General features: G+C 43.5%; 1 protein-coding gene across 14 annotated transcripts in view; it reads left to right on the top strand.

Moving 5' to 3' along the window:
- Positions 1 to 19,193, top strand: part of LOC107759098 (serine/threonine-protein phosphatase BSL3) — a 40,392-nt gene that overhangs the window by 19,338 nt on the left and 1,861 nt on the right. For 7 of the 14 annotated variants that reach the window (XR_012694095.1, XR_012694094.1, XM_075219438.1 and 4 more), the window contains 11 exons: positions 10,990 to 11,059; positions 13,419 to 13,520; positions 13,610 to 13,691; positions 13,789 to 13,968; positions 14,991 to 15,246; positions 15,346 to 15,586; positions 15,666 to 15,836; positions 17,446 to 17,684; positions 18,564 to 18,648; positions 18,764 to 18,862; positions 18,935 to 19,134. Coding sequence is in view for 7 of the 14 variants with exons in the window: in XM_075219438.1 (XP_075075539.1) it covers positions 10,990 to 11,059; positions 13,419 to 13,520; positions 13,610 to 13,691; positions 13,789 to 13,968; positions 14,991 to 15,246; positions 15,346 to 15,586; positions 15,666 to 15,836; positions 17,446 to 17,684; positions 18,564 to 18,648; positions 18,764 to 18,862; positions 18,935 to 19,134 (1,725 nt within the window). In the remaining 7 variants the exon portion in view is untranslated. Of the gene's footprint in view, positions 1 to 10,989; positions 11,060 to 13,418; positions 13,521 to 13,609; positions 13,692 to 13,788; positions 13,969 to 14,990; positions 15,247 to 15,345; positions 15,587 to 15,665; positions 15,837 to 17,445; positions 17,685 to 18,398; positions 18,649 to 18,763; positions 18,863 to 18,934; positions 19,135 to 19,193 lie in introns of all 14 variants that reach the window. The other 7 variants (XR_012694097.1, XR_012694096.1, XR_012694099.1 and 4 more) reach the window with 4 other exon arrangements.

Genomic DNA, 19,193 nt, shown 5'->3' with positions numbered 1-19,193 from the left:
AACATATTGTCTCCGACTCTGCCAGGTTTTCGGAGCGATGGAATGAGACTCGTAAATGTCGCCACTCATTTTATTCTTCCTTCGTCTGTATTCGTTATAAAGTTTGTTTGCTTCTCGTTTGCAGCTATGGGATGTCCGCCCCGCCCTATTGCGGGCATAAGGGATTGAGTAGCTCGTTTGTTATCCCACGCAGTGGAAACCCGCGATTGGCCTTGCTTCGTAAAGCGTTACGACCCTAAAGTTCCAACTGGTGAGTGTTTTCCCTTTACCCCTTCATTGGTCATATATCGCCGTCCATTAATTCGACTACTTCGTGATGGTAGGTCGAGGAGCTTCCAGGCGGAGGGCGCCAGTTCCCACATTTCGACAGGCCGTTGCCGTCGCGGACACGCAATTTATTTTGAGTGAATCTGTTCGAGAGGGTCGTCCTTAACCTACTCAATTAGAAGGCCCCTCTCGGGTCGTGGTCGTGAGGGAGGAGGCTTCTTCAATGCAGGCCCCCACCTTTTGGACGAATCCTCCAATGGGGACGAGCCGTTATCGAGAAAAAGGAGGAGAATGGAGCTCGGGAAGGGTGTGGCTGTCGACGCTGATAGAAGTAGGGCGTCGCAGACGGAACTTGTGCCCACATTCATCACCGATGCCATATTATCGGGGAAGATCTCACACAGATGGGGTTTGTGTAGGAGCCGACTCTGTACGCTCTGCCGAGGGCGGCGCATCGTCCAACGTTGGAGGCCGTTGCGTCGAGGGCTCAGGCTCAGATGTCGACCAGAAGGAAGTCAACGAGTTTGTAGGTCGTCACACTCACGTGGAGGTCAAAGCGGAGGGGTCCGATTGTCACATAGTCATCCCCGGGGATTATAACTTATTGTCGAACCGTGAGCAAGTGGCGTCCGTTTTAGCTCCTCTATATGCTGCCCCTGAAAACGAGGTGCTCAGGACAATGAGTGACGTGGAATTATCTCAGAACGTCGCCGGTATGGCTTTGCGGGTAAGTTCTTTTCTTTTTCTTTTCGTCGTTGGGCTTAAGCGGCGATTGTCGACCTGTATTTCGTTTTTAACTTCTCTTTTTCTTTTGTGCTAGACACTCATCATGGAGACCGAATGCGAGCGTCGGGAGAAGAGGAGGACGACAGTATATGGGAAGATGTCTTCCAAGTATCAACGACATCGTGCTAAGCATGGCGTGATGGCCGATATTTATACTCAAGACCCTGAATTTCAGTTGTTTCGCGAAGGGCTCAAACAGAGGGAGGACCAACTGGAGCGCAAGGTCAAAGATTTGAAGGAGCGGGATGAGGAGCTCATGAAGGTTGTCGCCCATAATAGTGAACTTGAGCCTCCCTTAGGGCGAAGGAGGACGAGCTTGAGTTGAGCAGGGGGTGATGGCCGAGAATGCCGATTTACGGGCGAGAGTGGTCGGTTTGACCGCTGAATTGAGTGCGAAGGCGGCGGAGATTGAGGAGCTTAAGGGCAAGCTGGACGCTGGTGCTGATAAGCTGACGACCGCTATTTCTGAAACGGTGTCGTTGGAGGATGCCCTCCGTATTTGTAGGTCGGAGAGAGGGAGACCTTTAATCTTAAGGTTGCGGGGCATCAAGGGCGTGTTAAAGAGTTGGAGGCGGAGTTATCTGTATTGAATGGGCAAGTGACCTCGCTGAGAGCGGAGGATGCAACTCGACGTTCTCAACCTTCCCCGTCCCATGCTTAAGCCGATTCGGTCGTGCCTCGTCGCTTATATGAGTTGTGGGTTCTTGCTGAGGCCTGACTTGACGTGTACAAGGCTTTCCACGCCGAGGGGAGGACAACTGAGGCGGAGCTTTAAACCGTGCATAACGAAACTCGTGCGGCTCGTGAGGCGTGTGGGTACGACCCTCATACTCCTGATGGAGATGATATCAACTCGGATGAGGCGAACCGTCTTGCTTCGGACTCTTGGTACGAAGAAGCTTACCCTACCGGGGATGATGTGTAATATTGTGTTTTCTTTTTGCTTTGGGGCTTTTGTGGGAGGGGGCATGCTTGAGCCCGTTTTGTAAGGGTCAGTGTAAAATATTTTGATGCAATGTAGGTTTTATTTTGTCGATGGTTGGTGCTCTTTGTAATTTCTATGGTATACGAGTTACCCGTCGAGCTGTTGAGTCGATTTATCTTTTGGGTGTGGTTGATTCCTCTTTCTTTTTTTTGATGGCCTTGACCATTGGGATGTTGCTCCGTACTTTTGTCGGAGTAGGATCCCATCGTGGTTCGAACGAGGTCGAACCCATTTTTTGTCGATGGCCGTGGCCATTGGGATGTTGCCTCGAGCTGTCGTCGAAGTAGGATCCCATCGTGGTTCGAGCGAGGTCGAACCCATGTTTTATCGATGGCCTTGGCTATTGGGATGGTGCTTCGAACTGTCGTCGAAGTAGTATCCCATCGTGGTTCGAACGAGGTCGAACTCATGATTTGTCGATGGCCTTGGCCATTGGGATGTTGCTTCGAACTGTCGTCGAAGTAGTATTCCGTCGTAGTTCGAACGAGGTTGAACTCATGTTTTAGTCGATGGCCTTGGCCATTGGGATGTTGCTTCGAATTGTCGTCGAAGTAGTATCCCGTCGTAGTTCGAACGAGGTCGAACTCATGTTTTAGTCGATGGCCTTGGCCATTGGGATGTTGCTTCGAACTGTCGTCGAAGTAGTATCCCGTCATAGTTCGAACGAGGTCGAACTCATGATTTGTCGATGGCCTTGGCCATTGGGATGTTGCTTCGAACTGTCGTCGAAGTAGTATCCCGTTGTAGTTCGAACGAGGTCGAACTCATGATTCGTCGATGGCCTTGGCCATTGGGATGTTGCTTCGAACTGTCGTTGAAGTAGTATCCCGTCGTGGCTCGAACGAGGTCGAACTCATGTTTTAGTCGATGGCCTTGGCCATTGGGATGTTGCTTTGAACTGTCGTCGAAGTAGTATCCCGTTGTAGCTCGAACGAGGTCGAACTCATGTTTTAGTCAATGGCCTTGGCCATTGGGATGTTGCTTCGAACTGTCGTCGAAGTAGTATCCCGTCGTAGTTCGAACGAGGTCGAGCTCATGTTTCGTCGGTGGCCTTGGCCATTCCATGTTGGAGGTATGATCGTATTCCCATAGGAAGGCACATGTCGACTTTATCCATGCAATGAAGATTCAATTAAGTTCTTGTAAGAATCACATGTCGACTCTGTACATACAATGGAGATTTGATTACATTCTTGTAGGAGTCACATGTCGACTCTGTATATACAATGGAGATTTGATCATTCTTGTAGGAGTCACATGTCGACTCTGTACATACAATGGAGATTTGATTATCTATATCCAGTCCCTTCATTACTCTATATCGGAGATCATGTCGATTGGACGGGGTAATGAACAATACTTCGAACCTCGAGACGTCCCCCTTGTCGCTTCATTAAAAACCTCACGGGAAAAACCCGATTGGGACAAAACCCGGGAGGGAAAAAGAGTACGACTTAGGTGGCGCCTCCTTTCAGAAATGGAAGTATTTGAGATGGGCGATATTCTAATTGTTTTGGAGTAGTTTTCCCTCCATTGTTTCTAACTGGAATGCTCCTTTGTTTGCTGCGGCCGTGATTTTGTATGGTCCGTCCCAATTTGTTCCTAGTTTTCCCTCATTAGGGTCTTTTGCGGCTTGTGTTTTAGCCTTGAGGACGTAGTCTCCGATTTTGTGCGGTCGCACTTTGGCTTTCTTGTTGTAATACCTTTCTACTTGTTGCTTCTGGGCCACCATTCTTACGTGGGCCATGTCTCTCCGTTCTTCGACTTCATCCAGATCTTGTAGTCTACTTTCGTCGTTGCTCGGTCCGCTTTCGTTGGAGTATCTCAAACTAGGCTCTCCGACCTCGACGGGTATAACTGCGTCAGTCCCGTAGACCAGTGAATATGGCGTCTCTCCTGTGCTTGATGTATCATAGGGGCATACTTATGACATTGTTCACATCTCCTGACATAGTCCGCGGTTTCTTTTTTCATGGTGGGCCAGTATTATCCGGCGCGGATGAGGCATCAACGAGGGCGCGGTTTCCCGTGTGGGCGCCGCTGTGCCCTTCGTGTACTTCTTCCGGTACTTGCCTTGTTTGATTTGGCCCAAGACATTTGGCTAGGGGGTCGCCGAACGTTCTTTTGTAGAGATCACCGTTTACGAGGCTGTATCTGGCTGCCTGTACTCGGAGCTTTTTGGCTTTTTTTTAATCTTGCGGGAGCGTTCCATCCTGCAAATATGCTACGAGGCGGTTGCACCAGTCCCAAGTTAGGTTTACAGAATGTACCTCGACGTGGTCTATTGCGGAATGGAGAATTGTGACCACGTTTTCCTTGGTGATATTTTTGGTGGTCGCCGCTAGTTTTGGCGAGGCCCTCTGCTTCGATATTCTGCGCCCTGGGTATTTGGTCAAGGCGACATTCATATAATTCTGGCAGTAGTTTGTGAATTTCTGACTGGTACTTTTGTAGTCTCTGTTCTTTGATTTGGAAAGTCCCAATGACTTGGTTTACCACGAGTTGAGAGTCGCAATGGAGGATGAGTCATCGGGCGCGATATTTGAGGGCTAACTTCAAACCTGCAATCACAGCTTCATACTCGGCCTCATTGTTAGTCATCTCGGGGCATCGTATGGACTGGCGAATTACTTTGCCTGTAGGGACTTCGAGGACGAGTCCTAGTCCCGAGGCATTAGAGGCGCCATCGGTGTAGAGGACCCAGAGGTCGGTATGCGTGGAAGCGCGGAGCGCTTCCTGTTCTACTTCAGGCAATATTTCTGCGCTAAAATCAGCGACGAAATCGGCGAGCACCTGCGAATTAATGGCAGTTCGCGGTTGGTATGTTATGTCGTGCTCGCTTAGTTCTATGGCGCACTTGGCTAGTCTACCCGATAGTTCGGGTTTGTGTAGGATACCTCTTAGGGGAAGGTTGTCACCACCTTTATGGGGTGACATTGAAAATACGGTCTAAGCTATCGTGAAGCTACGACTAATGCCGAAGCTAGTTTTTTAAGGTGAGGGTACCTTGTTTCGGCATCAACTAAGGTTTTGCTAATATAGTAAACCGGAGATTGCGTACCTTTGTTTTCACGGACCAAGACTGCGCTTACCGCAACTTCGGAAACTGCTGGATACACAAGTAGACATTCACCTGGGTCTACCTTGACGAGCAGTGGTGGCGAAGATAAATACGCTTTCAGTTTTCTCAGGCATCGACGCATTCTTCATTCCATTGCAGTCCGTGGTCTTTCCTTAGCACATTGAAGAATTTGTGACATCTATCCGAGGATTGTGAAATGAACCTCGACAGGGTGGCTATTCGTCCTGTTAATTTCTGCACCTGCTTTTTGCTGGTCAGTATCTCCGGTATTGCATCGATGGCCCTGATCTGATCCGGGTTGACCTCGATACCTCTTTGTGACACTAGGAAACGAAGGAACTTTCCTGAAGTTACGCCGAAGGCGCATTTTTCGGGATTCAGTTTCATCCCGTATTGCCTTAATATCTCGATGGCTTCCTTCAGATGGCCAATGTTATCCTCTTTCTTTGTCGACTTTACTAGCATGTCGTCGATGTAAATCTCCATGGTCTTACCGAGCTGTTCTTTGAACATCTTGGTGACTAATCTTTGATACGTGGCCCCTACATTCTTGAGTCCGAACGACATTACCTTTTAGCAGTACGTTCCTCGGTGAGCGATGAAAAATGTCTTTTCTTGATCCTCTTTAGCCATTAGAATTTGGTTATAACCGGAGTAGGCGTCCAAGAAGCTCAGCAGTTCGTGCCCCGCTGTTGCGTCGATGAGTTGATCGATGTGGGGTAACAGAAAGGAGTCCTTTGGGCATGCTTTGTTCAGATCGGTGAAGTCGACACATCCGCCATTTCTCGTTCTTCTTTTTGACCATGACCACATTGGCAACCCATTGGGGGTATTTCGACTCTCTGATGGAACCATTAGCGAGTAATTTATTAACCTCCCCGCTGACCGCCTCATTGATGGCGGCATTGAACTTTCTCCTCATTTGCCGTACTGCCGAGTAAAGTGGATCGACATTCAGCCTGTGTGGCGATATCCCTTGGGATTCCTGACATATCTGAGTGAGAAAAGGCAAACAAATCGGCGTTGCTAGTTAAAAACTCACGATATTTACCTGGTTCTGAGAGGTTGTGTCCAACATAAGCCTTTCTTGTGCTATCGGTGTTGTCCAATTGGACGGGATCGAGATCTTCTACGGCTGCGTTGCAAGCTTCTACGATGTCCGGGTCTTTGATGGCCTCTACTTGTACGTCGGGTTTGGTTCACGACATGGCTGATTGCTATGCCTCCGCACTTGCCCCTTTTAGTTGTTTGGTATGTATGCAATGTTGGGCGATCCGGTAGCATTCTTGGGCGGTGCGTGGCTCGCCTCGGATGCTGAATATATCCCCCATGGGGTGGGAAATTTGATTACTTAATAGAAACTTGACGGGACGGCTCGCATGGCGTGTATCCATGGGCGTCCTATGATGGCGTTGTAGGCTGTTTCCTGATTCATGACGTGGAATGTCGTTTCCAGGGTGACCCTTCCTGCCAGGACGGGTAGCACTATTTCTCCAGATGTTCGCTCCACTGCATTATTAAAACCCGTTAATGTTATGCAACACGGTGTTATTTTATCCTCGAACCTCATCTGCATGAGAACTCGTGGGTGAACAATACACGCGCCGCTTCCGTCATCCACCATTATTCTTTTTACATCGGTATCCGCGATGCGCAAAGTTATAACCAAAGCATCATAGTGAGGGAACGACAAACCATCGATATCCGACTTATCGAAGATGATACTGTCTTCGAGGTCGTCATACCGTTCGTGGGCAACTGTCCGTTTGAGTTTATGTGTGGTGGTGAATTTCACATGGTTGATTACTGTGTCGTCACCGCTGCCAATGATCATTTGTATGGTACGAGCTGGCGATGGTGGTTTTGGAGTTCCTTGAGGTTGATCGCGCCCTCGAGCGAAATTAGCCCGTCCTCTGTCGCTCAGCTGCTCTTTCTGGTATCCCTGTTTTAACATTTTTACTACTTGTCGCAGACCTATGCAGTCTTCGGTCTTGTGTCCTCTTTCTTGGTGGAATTCACACAGGACGTTTGACCTCCTTCTGCTCGGATTCGACTTCATCTTTTGCGGCCACTGCACCTTCGTGTCGAGCTTTTCCAGTGCGTACACTATTTCTGAAGGGGAAACACAAAAATTATGAGCGGATAACAATGGAGGCATACCTCTTTCGTTTCGGATGGGTGCGATGTGTCGAGGCGCGACATTTGCATGTCGTGGAGGAGGCAGATTGGATGTTCGGATATAAGGCTGGTGCCTTTCTCGATTGAAACGTGGCAGTTGATCCCTTCGCCCGTCGTTGCGACGATCTCTCCTTATCTCGGTCTGGACTGATGTTAATCGCTGAAGCGGGCCGTTCAGGTCATCCTCGTCTGCCCTCACTTCGGCGCAATAGGCATTGTGGATCTCTTCCCACGTGGTAGGGGTACTTCATGAGTCTACTGAGTAGCTTTTTGGTTGCTTTTGACCCGTTTCTGCTTAGCCCATTTTGAAAGGCTGCTACTGTCATCCCTTCTGACACGTTCGGTAGGCTCATCCTTACCCTGTTGAATTGGGCTAGGAAATCCCGAAGTCCCTCGCCCGTCGTTTGCTTGACGGCGAAGATATCATTGACCCTAGCCTCGGCCTTTTTCGCTCCCGCGTGAGCGGTGACGAACTTATCGGCCGTCTCTTCGAATGTTGATAACGATCGTGCTGGTAGTTGGGAATACCATGTCAACGCTCCCCCTGTTAGAGTTTCGCCGAACTTTTTCAGCAGCACAGACGATACTTGTTCTTTTCATAGATCGTTACCCTTTACTGCGGTAACGTAATGGATTAAGTGATCCTCCGGGTCCGTGGTGCCATCATATATTTTCAAATATAGCGACATTTTTAAGGTCTTTGGAATATAATGGGGAGCTGCCTTTTCGCTATATGGCTGTTTGACGAATCGGCCCACATCGCGTTTTGGTAACAACTTCGGGGCACCTGGTATTTTATCAACCCTCTCTTGATGTTCCTTCATCTGGTCGCAGAGTGTTTTGTTCTCATTTTCCATCTCTTCCATTTTCTTTAAGATGGCCGTAAGTGCATCGTTGCCTGTATCAGCAACAGTACGAGTGTTACCCGTTCGCGTAGTGCCTGGCTCATTGGCAACAACTGCGGTTTTTGCGGGTAATGTCTCCATGAACGGGTTTCTCGAGCATGCTGCTCAAGGTGTTTGTTAGCCATTCTTCTAATAGCTTTTTCACGGCCGATGGTGCTTCTCCTGCTGCGGATGTTGAGGTTTCCCTCTCGCGCGAGACCGTTAGACCTTCGTGCGGAGGAGGTGACATTTCTCCTTCAGGTGTAGCACGTGATGTTGCGTTTTCGTTGTCTTCCCCACTGGCATCGTTGAGGGAATTCAGGAGGTTGTTCGTGACACCTACTATTGCCTTTAGCCTTGCTTCTCCCTTTCCTGCCATTGTTGGCCTTTGTGGAGCTAAAGAGAGGTGGTTATTTCTTTCAAGAATCTAGATGAAAACTACAATTTCAGCTATAGAAATCCCCACAGACGGCGCCAAATTGTTTGACTCAAAAGATATTGAAATCTTTTTGAACAAATCAATCGAAGATGAAGGGGTAAATCTTAGTTGAGAATAATAATCTCGAGAAAGAATGATAGATAAAGAGAAGACGAATCACAAGACTTCTTTTACGATCTACTTTTCTCCAAACCTTTTAGAAATCTTTTCATTCATAAATAGTAATGTAGCCAACATTCAGAATCCCCCCTTTACAATAAAGGAATATTGTCCTCTATATATATAAAGAGCGAGACTCTTCTAAGCTGTAAAAGACAAATTACAAGGAATATTCGAAGGAATATTCCTAATGTCCCCTAATGGGTTTACATTATTACAAGGGTCATCCAGTCTCTTGTTTGTCTTAAGGTCATCTCCCTCAAGACATCGATTCAAGGAGACCCCGCCAATCGTCGTGCTCGTCGTCGGTCGTGGTTGGTCAAATTTGGACCCATACACTTATGTTCTTGATTCCTCATGTGTCATATTATTCTATCATCTGTTCATGGGTCTCAGAAAAATACGTAAGTTGAAAAAAATTTACTTCATGATATTACTCAAAGGCATAATGGTTTTATGACATTCCAAGAGATTTTATTGACGTACTTATTCATGTACATTGACCCATGACCAGATAGCGTTATATACGCGTATATATGTATATATATGTATATGGGATATGAGAAAGGGTTATGGCATTATATACGCACCACCACCTGATCAGCTGGTAGACATTGATGATTTGCCCACAGTGGCCGAGATGATATGATGGGATGCCCTCAGAGGTGATGATGTTATGAACGCATATACCTATGTATGGTATGGCATTTATATGCATATGCACAACATTATAATATTAAATAATTCACAGAGTTATTCAGAATGTGTTGATCAATATGATCCTGCCTCCCAAAGATATATATTGAGCCTTCCATTTTGCTAGTCTCTTCTCACATTTATCAATCAGACCGCTCCATATTTCCATAGCCTTATTTTTTGCCCCAGGGCCAAACCCAAATATACAGTAGGAAGCTTCCCAATGTCACAACCCAATGTCCATAGCCTTAGTGGAATCTTATTATTTTTCATTTTTCATTTTTTAACATATTGGAGTGCACATGATTTTGATGATTGATGCTCTTGGCAGAGAATTTGTTATTTGCATAAGTTTTTATTTGGATCTCGTGTGCAGGAAAAATAAATAAATTATTGACTTCATAAATCACACTCGAAAAATCTGATGTTTTCGGAAGTGGTGGTGGTTGTTATTGTGCTTTAGCCTTGTTCAGAAAACCATACTGTATGGACTATTGTAGTAAAGATATATACGACATTGATGTCAAAGAAGAGAAATTTGCTGAATTATTGGTATCAGCGTTTCCGTGGATAAGTCCTTATTTTGAAGAGGTATATATCATGGAAATGTTGCCCTGGTATGATTTTAGGAAACTAAAACTTGAAATTCCACAAACTATTGCTACCATTTGATAGTTGAGTGGCTCAATTATGCACCTCGCTTGCATGTTATTGGTTTCAAATCAATTTCACTTGCTGACGGAGTTTCCATCTCTCTAGAATAGCATATTTTCTTGCACCTACTTTTCTGTTTTTATATATGATGAGCGGAGCTCCTTTTCTGAGGTTTTAATAGTGAAGTAAAGTTATGAATTCTCGATATCATAAGAAAACAAGTTAATTCCTTCTAGTGATGTTTCTTTATAAGTCTTCCGCTGACCTAGAAGAAAATAAAGAATTCAACGAAACAAAGAAGATATGCCGTGGCTCGTCTTCTAGGGAGTTTAGTTGAGGCATAGGATAACAATATGCCAATTCCAGGTTCAAAATCCGCAACTACACTTAGTGTGAGCCCATCTGCTGTAGTCATTATTGGCAGGTCTTTGTTACGTGTGCTTATATTGCAGGTTGTCTTGGCTGATTAGTTTAGGTGCATGCTCGATGGCCAGGACACACCAATTTTGAAACATAAACATGACAAAGGCTCAAGCAGTGGGATGTACATTTTTTTCTTATCTGAAGATGGTTATTTGATGAACAGTTGTAACAGTTTGAGCATATGTTGGTCTCTTATTTTTTCAAAACTTCTACATTTTGTTTGAGCAAAGTCTTTTTAGACTGTACTGTTTGTTGAACTGAAGCTGTCGGAGTGCATTTTACGCATTTGCATCTTCATCTATTCTGAATTTTGTTTGTGTATTCTCACTAGTTTCCTCTGGTGATGTCCAACTGAAGATAAATTCTTGTGAATCTAATCTGGTCCAAGTGTCCAGTAAAGTAATGAAGTCCTAATCTGCTCTTGTTACTTGGCTAGGTACGCAACTGCAAGTGCGCGATCTGATGGTCTTCTTCTGCTTTGTGGAGGGAGGGATGCCAATAGTGTGGTGAGAGAAGCATGCTTTCTGATGCAATAAGAAAAAATGATGGATTTTATACTGATTTACTTGTTCCCTTGGTTTTTATCATTAGCATTTTTACTTGCACTTAGAAGTTAGAAGGATATCTCGCTAGAAAGATTGTTCTCTTTCTAGAACAAATGATGCTCTCTTTGTCTCAGCCCTATCTCCTCGACTCCTCTTCTATTTCCATTTCCTCACATAGAGTCATTCTCTTATTTTATTATGTGAATCACCTCTTCTATAAAGTTTTACTGCTAGAGGAGGGAGTCTTTTATTCATTTACTTGTCTTTTCTGCAGCCTCATATGTGAGATAAACTACCTCATTGGCCAAGTGCATGCAAACTGATTTTCTTATAATAGGTTGCATTGAGAGTCGAATTGAAAAAATTGCTTAGACAAGGACACCTTTGTTTACTTAATTATGTCTGTAACCATTTTATGCGAACATCCTCTGTTTCTCTGCCCCAAATTTTGCTCATCTGTTTGGAGGTGCTTCCCTTTTCCCATTTCATGTACCTACTTAGTGGTTAATCACTTTAATGGATAAAACTTGAGTGGAGCTCTTTATCTTTCCCATTTTTGTTGAATATACTCCTTTATTATTTCTATGAAGAACGGTGTGTTTCTTATTCCCTCACTTTTTTGTCATGTCCTCCCACCTTCCTTTCTAGCTTTGCCTCATGTGTCATGATTGCATTCTGCAGATCTCTCTAATCTCTAGCCTGCTCCTTCTTGATCCCTACCTTGGTTGTACTCCATTGTGTTGCCACCTTGCTCTCCCTGATCTACCCATCTGCCCAACCTCTGCTGAGAAACCGTTTTCCCAGTGCCAGTCTTCCCCTCACCCTTCCCTTCTCTTGTACCTAACACAATCCTTATTCCCATGATCCCTGCAACCTTCTGCTCGGTGATACCCCATTAATCTGCAGCCCCTCTGTTTTGCCGCTTTGACTTTATGTGTGGTAGAACCTAGCCTTACATTTTGGGGAAAAGTTCATAGCCAAAAAAATGACCCCCACCCAAGAACCTAGTGAAAGAAGAAGATTTGATCTATTCACAATTGGCTGTATGTGCAGTAAAATCTTAAGAACATAGTAAAAAGAAATTGTCAGGGTACGAAACTTTGTTTCCCACAATGCCTGCTCAACTAAATGTTTGATTGTGTTATAGCCTTTAATGTTGCGGAAGATGCGACTTCTTCTCATACTTTGAGATATCCATTGGTGGATTTGTTTATTGAAGAGAAAGCTGATTTTCATCTAGAGCATTGTTTCTGTTTTATTAGTTGTAAGTATTTTTGTTGATTCGGTTGTCTCTTTCTGGTTTACAAAAGGCATATGAGTGCAAAGCTAGTTAAGAAAGGGGAGAGAGGACCTTATCAAAAAAAAAAGAAAGGGGAGAGAGGACCAAAAAGAGGTTATGTGACCCATAAAATAAGGGGAAGTGTGCTATTAACTAGAGGCGTGTAATAAGAGGTTATGACGTTTGCCTCCTCAAACGACATTTCTAAAGACATTTCCTCTAACTTAAGTAATGCAAATCCTTTTTTTCCGCTATAAAATTAAGGACATTAGAGTGAAAAGAGAGATTTCCATGATTTGTATTTTCTGTAGTTTGTGTTGAGTGTTGTAATTTGATGTGATATCTTGTTAACATATCCTGTATGTTAGATACTTCCAAGTTCGAACTATTGTTTCTGTACTCTTTCCCTAACTCACTTAAAAATAACAGACTTATCAACTATCTTTTCTGGATTTCTATGCCCAAGAAACTGTCAGTGAAAATGATGCTGTGTTGAGCTTCATCCACTTAAACATCGCAATAATAATTTGTGTGGTGGAGCGGATTTGTGATCTGAGATTAATGAACAATGGATGTCTGGGGCTTCAGGTTAAGGAAGTATATGCAGCATGATATGATGGTACTTCAGAAACCTGTGTTTTCAACTTCCACCATGTGACGGGTTTAGTTGGATACCCAAAAGGTTATGGGGATTATAGTGCAATCATGCAGGGCAGAAAATTTTTTGTACCGACTATATGAGTACGTATATGGGGTTGCATAAGTGTCCAGTGAAGTGTCTGGTTTTTGATATTCTTAGTGTATTCTTTTGAGCCATAAAGTATCCACACCTATACTACACCTGTTCGACATGGGTTCGTCAAAACAGATGTGAAGATCCATGTAACATAATTGATGAACTCAAGAGTTCTGTTTTTCGTTTGTTCTTTCATCTTCTTTTGGTGTAATTTGATTATTGGATGAGGCCCTGAGCTTTTAAATTGTTACTTCCTCGTATGCTCTTGCACTCATAACCTTTCCCACTGCTTTGTTGATCCACAGCCACTGGCCAGCGCATATGGACTTGCCAAGCATAGAGATGGGCGCTGGGAATGGGCCATTGCTCCTGGTGTGTCACCATCCTCTAGATATCAACATGCTGCCGTACGTGTTTGTTTCATTCCTTTTATTAACTGCATGCTTTCACATAGATACGGTGTTTATCAATTATCAATAATGTTCTGATATTATAGGTTTTTGTTAATGCTCGGCTCCATGTATCTGGAGGGGCACTTGGTGGTGGACGCATGGTGGAGGATTCATCTAGTATAGCAGGTATTTTTTACTTTTAGTCGATACATAGTGGAGATAACACTTTTTGCACTGTTATGTTCATCCCTCACTATCATGGTGCTTTACCCCCTTCTGGCAGTCCTTGATACTGCAGCAGGAGTGTGGTGTGACACGAAGTCTGTTGTCACTAGTCCTAGAACTGGCAGATACAGCGCAGACGCAGCTGGGGGAGATGCTGCAGTTGAATTGACCAGACGTTGTAGACATACAGCTGCTGCTGTTGGTGACTTGATATTTATTTATGGTGGTCTGCGTGGTGGTAAGACTATAAGATAGACATCAATCAATGTTCTTATATTTGCTTTCAAATTTGATTTCAGATGACAATCATTCTTACTTTTTCTTGGAATAGTAAAGTAACTAGCTGGCCAGAACTGTGGGAAAAAGAAATTGTGAAGCAACTAAAAGTATCTTCTATCTTCTTTCTTCGACTCCAGGGGTGGTGCAGGATGTGCTATGGTTTAGGCATTCATAAGTGGTCTTCACTAGCTAAATCCCGTTCTCTAGTGTGCATATAGCCTGTTAGATTAAAGGTTTTCATGACACACACTCATGCTGGTTCCTGTGTCTTTCATCGATGTAATGCTTATCCTGCCACTGGTGCATAGCAAGTTATCTGACTCAGTAATTTGATATCACTGAAAAATAAACTCACATTGTCACTGTTCAAGTACTGTATTATTATTATACCTTTCTTGGCCTTTTGGCTAAGATGAAGTGCCGAATTAATAGAGGGCATATTTCCAGTCGGGTGTAAAAGGATTTCATTCAAGATTTTTAGAACTGGTCCACTTTAGCTGTAATGATGTGGTGCAACTCATACTGATAAGTCGTGTTTGCACCTAGATGAACAACTATCCCTGTTCAAAACATTTAGTAACTGCAGTAAGGCCAGACAAGGTTGAGGGACATGTGTCTTAGGTCATAGGTTCGAGCCTTGCGCCCAGCGAACTAACTCTGGTTTTTAAGTTGAGAAGGTTCCCGAGTTCTGGACACTGCGGTTGGCCTGGAGGTTCGGCTCAAAACGGATTTTTCGGTCATAAAAAAAAGAGAGAGGGTTGCTCAAGTGGAAAGCACCCTCCACTTCCAACATTTACGGTGTGGGTTCGAGTCACCATGTTACTCTGTCAGATGTGAAAATCATACTTAGCCTCAAATGTATCTGTTGCATGTTTCCAACTGTAAGGAAAATAAGTAGTGTAATGAAAATACCTTGGGAGAAGTTATTCAGATCACTTCCTGGTTTTGCAACAAGTTTAGTGCTGCTGTGTTTTATCGCAGGGGTATTGCTAGACGACTTGCTTGTTGCCGAAGACTTTGCCGCTGCTGAAACAACTAGTGCAGCTTCACATGCAGCTGCTGCAGCTGCTGGGAGGATAGCAGGAAGGTATGGGTTTGGTGATGAAAGAACAAGGCAAACAGACCCTGAGGTAATTAATGATGGCTCAGTTGTACTGGGAACTCCCGTTGCTCCCCCTATAAATGGTGATATGTATTCTGATATAAGCACTGAAAATGCGACGCTTCAAGGATCTCGGTGAGTTTGCAGTTGCATAGTAACTACAGCATCTGCTATCTGTTTTATGTTAATTGTATGATTAGTTTCTGAAGATCTATCTTGTGGTTTGTTTTGCAGGAGACTCATCAAAGGTGTTGAATATCTAGTGGAGGCTTCTGCCGCAGAAGCTGAGGCTATTACTGCTACCCTAGCAGCTGCAAAAGCTCGACAACAAGGTAATGGAGAAGTTGAACTTCCAGACAGGGATCGTGGAGCAGAGGCAACGCCAAGTGGAAAACAGGCGCCTACTTTGATCAAGCCCGATTCTATCTTGTCAAATAATTCTGTCCCAGCTGGAGTCCGGCTACATCACCGTGCTGTCAGTGTTCAAATCCTTAATGCTATGTTAGTCTTAGTGCTCATAAGGTTGACTAATGATGTGCCTTAATGCATTGAAGGTGGTTGTAGCTGCAGAGTCTGGTGGAGCTCTTGGTGGCATGGTACGACAGCTTTCGATTGATCAGTTTGAAAATGAAGGCAGGCGAGTCAGTTATGGAACCCCAGAAAATGCAACAACAGCGAGAAAACTATTGGATCGTCAAATGTCCATCAACAGTGTTCCCAAAAAGGTAAATGATTTGTCTCTAGGCGCATCGCCTGATTACATGCCACAATGTGGCTTACCATTATTTGTCTGATGTGTTATTCAGGCAAGTAAAAAGGGTAAACTGCTTGCAGTTAGTGCATAACTTTTGCTACATAATTTGCTGTGTTGATTAGATCCATATTTGGCTCTTGCCTCTTTTTCTTTGGGTATAGTTGCTTGAAGGACCATGTGTAACATCAAAATGGCCCGGTTGGTAGCACAAAAGTAACTAAAGCTGTCTAAAAACAAACACACACACATATACACAGAGCATAGCTCTATAGCAGGAGGAAGATAGGTGTTCTGGTGACTGTTGTAATGCACAAATTTTGAGGAATGGCTGTTTTATCATTAATTTATTAGTTTTTTTTCCCCTGGAGAAATGGAGCTACCAAATAGAGGTCAGAGTTGAAAATGAAAATGCATATGGTGGAATGCATCATGTTGTTCTTTAAAGCAAAATCTGAACTAATGTCAGACTCTCATATCTTACTCCTATCATTTTAATTTCTTAAAGAATGTAACTGTATTTTGCCTCTAGTGAAAAGCAGTGTTCTACCAATTCCCTGCCTCAAGTTAACAATTAATTTAGTGTCTAGTAGGATTGGATTTTGAAAATGTGATAGATCATAATGTACGCGTCTTATATTTGAGCCGGAGAGCAGAAAAATGGAGAGAAGTGTCTTGAAGATATCACCTGATAAGTTACTTTTCTTTCATCTTTCAAAACCATCAAACCTCTTTTCTTCAAAAGAATTGAAACACATCAAAATTGTACCTTCCAGACTTAATAATAGAAGGATCAGGCAGAAGTATGCTAGGTTAGCAGGTCTTTAACCATATCCTTTTCATCGAAGAATGTGAGACCGCTCACCATTACTAATCGTATTGTCAGCTCTTTTTGTTGATTGAAGGTTTCATTTTTTTCTTTAGATCTCCCAGCCAACAACCTAACCCTAGGTTTGCGATGACCTTGGTTGCATCTGAATTCCTATTTAATGTTTCATTTGGGATGGAAAGAAAAAGATTTGCTGATCTCTAAAGTGAGGATGCTTCCTTCAGCATGAGCTGACCCTTTTGGAACAGTTCAAGAATGGGCGCAACTATTAGAGCCAGAATTCATCCAGGTTCTATTAATCATGAAGTGACGAAAGAAGAAATATCCAAAAGGAAATTTTAGAAGCAGCAAAGTGAAATTTTGTTGCTTCATCTAGGAAATTTGGTTCCAAACATAGAAGTGAGTAGAACTCTAGGTCTCTAAGAAGTTGAATGAAGAACTGGAGAGTAAAAGTGTGTAACAGTACTTTGAGGGGAAGAAAGAGAGGGAGAATAATTTTTTTTTTATTTCCTTGTTTGTGTCTTGTGGCCTTGTAGGGTAGGTCAGAGTTTTTCCTTTTTTTTTGGTTTGGGGTGGGGGGGTGGGGGGGATACAATTGGACTCTCTGCCTTGATTCAATCAGGGTAACTAGTCCATAACCATTCTGAAAGAAAATGTAACTGCCATCATCTTTATAACTTAAGCTGTTATACTCGTATAAAGACAAATAACTGCATTGTGTTAGTTATATCATTTCTTTTCCTTACTGTCTCAGGTGATTGCCCATCTTTTGAAGCCTCGAGGCTGGAAGCCGCCTGTTCGGCGGCAATTTTTCTTGGACTGCAATGAGATGGCTGATCTTTGTGACAGTGCCGAAAAAATATTTGCGAGTGAACCTAGCGTTTTACAGCTTAGGGCTCCTATTAAGATATTTGGTGACCTGCATGGGCAATTTGGGGATCTTATGCGTCTTTTCGATGAGTATGGTTCCCCATCGACTGCTGGGGATATATCGTAAGTGGCTTGACTCGATCTAGCTTCTACCTGTTTTATTATCTGTCCAAGCCGTTTGACAGCATAAATTCCTTGGATTGCAGTATTTTTTCGATTTACCCTCTTTTTATTTTGGATATTTTGATTGAAAATTGCGGGCGTTGCAGTTTGCGTGTTATAACTGTCTGGTGTCTCGGTACGGCTATCAGAATTCTGATATTGATTTTATGGAAAACGGTCATATTTACCCCTCTGCTTTTGAGAGTTGTTCATATCTACCCTCCATTTGAGTATTCGACTGTGTATAGCCCTACCGTTACACATTTGAACACAAATATCACTCAGCCGTTAAGAGACCCGGACCCATCATCAAAATCAACAAGTGGAGGGCCAATACACATTTTAAAACACCCAGTTCATTTGCCCAAACCCATTATTTGACCCAGCCGAAAATCTTTTTTAATTCGTAATGTTTACAAGGTCCGAATTATCCCCAATTGCTCAAATTAGGAATAATAACTGTATTCCTCATCTTGGCTGTGTTTGTCTCCCATATACTAGGCTTTTGTGCTGTGGAACCATTTGATTGTAAAATCCTGTTGTCTTCAATTAAAGGGAAAAGATGAGAAACCTCTTCGTAAAAGTTATGTAGCATAACCAAATATCCCATGTAGCAGATTATGTAGCCTATATACATCAAAACTTATATTCTAAGCGACGCTTTACTTGGTCCAGGTGAGGCTGCCACAATATTCTCTTGGTGTCTATTTGCTGCCTCTCATGTCATTCTGGCTCCCGCAGACTTGTACCATTTTTTGGATTGATCTATCACTTAGATCAGTTTGATGTGTCAAGATTTGTTCTTCTAGTTTGATACTAATTTTGGTAAGTGAATACCAGGTATATTGACTACCTCTTCTTAGGAGATTATGTTGACAGGGGCCAGCACAGTTTGGAAACGATAACTCTTCTTCTTGCTTTAAAGGTACCTCTTGTGTCTAATTCTTCTTGCTTTAGAGGTACTCTTATATCTGGATGTTTGTATGCTTTCAACTTCTTAGTTACTCTGTGATTTTGATGATCATAACTTGATGCTTTAGGTTGAGTATCCCCTCAATGTACATCTAATTCGTGGGAACCATGAAGCTGCAGATATTAATGCGCTTTTCGGCTTTCGAATTGAGTGCATCGAACGGATGGTATGTTATGATTTACTGGGTGAAGCTTGTCCTTCCTGTCAAGCTAGATACTGATGTCCATTTATGCAACAGGGTGAGCGAGATGGAATTTGGGCATGGCATCGATTTAATAGATTGTTCAACTGGCTTCCTCTGGCAGCATTAATCGAGAAAAAGATAATCTGTATGCATGGTGGTATTGGAAGGTCAATTAATCATGTTGAACAAATAGAAAATATCCAGCGTCCTATCACTATGGATGCTAAATCAATTGTTCTTATGGATTTATTGTGGTTAGTCTCTCTCTTCTCTTGTGCTTCCTTCATTGACTTTAAATACTCATTTTTTCTCA

The sequence above is a fragment of the Nicotiana tabacum genome, chromosome 8, assembly GCF_000715075.1.
Source record: "Nicotiana tabacum cultivar K326 chromosome 8, ASM71507v2, whole genome shotgun sequence".
NCBI lineage: Eukaryota > Viridiplantae > Streptophyta > Magnoliopsida > Solanales > Solanaceae > Nicotiana > Nicotiana tabacum.
The sequence above is the reverse complement of the archived record's forward strand: the minus strand, read 5'-3'. Positions and strand labels throughout refer to the sequence as shown.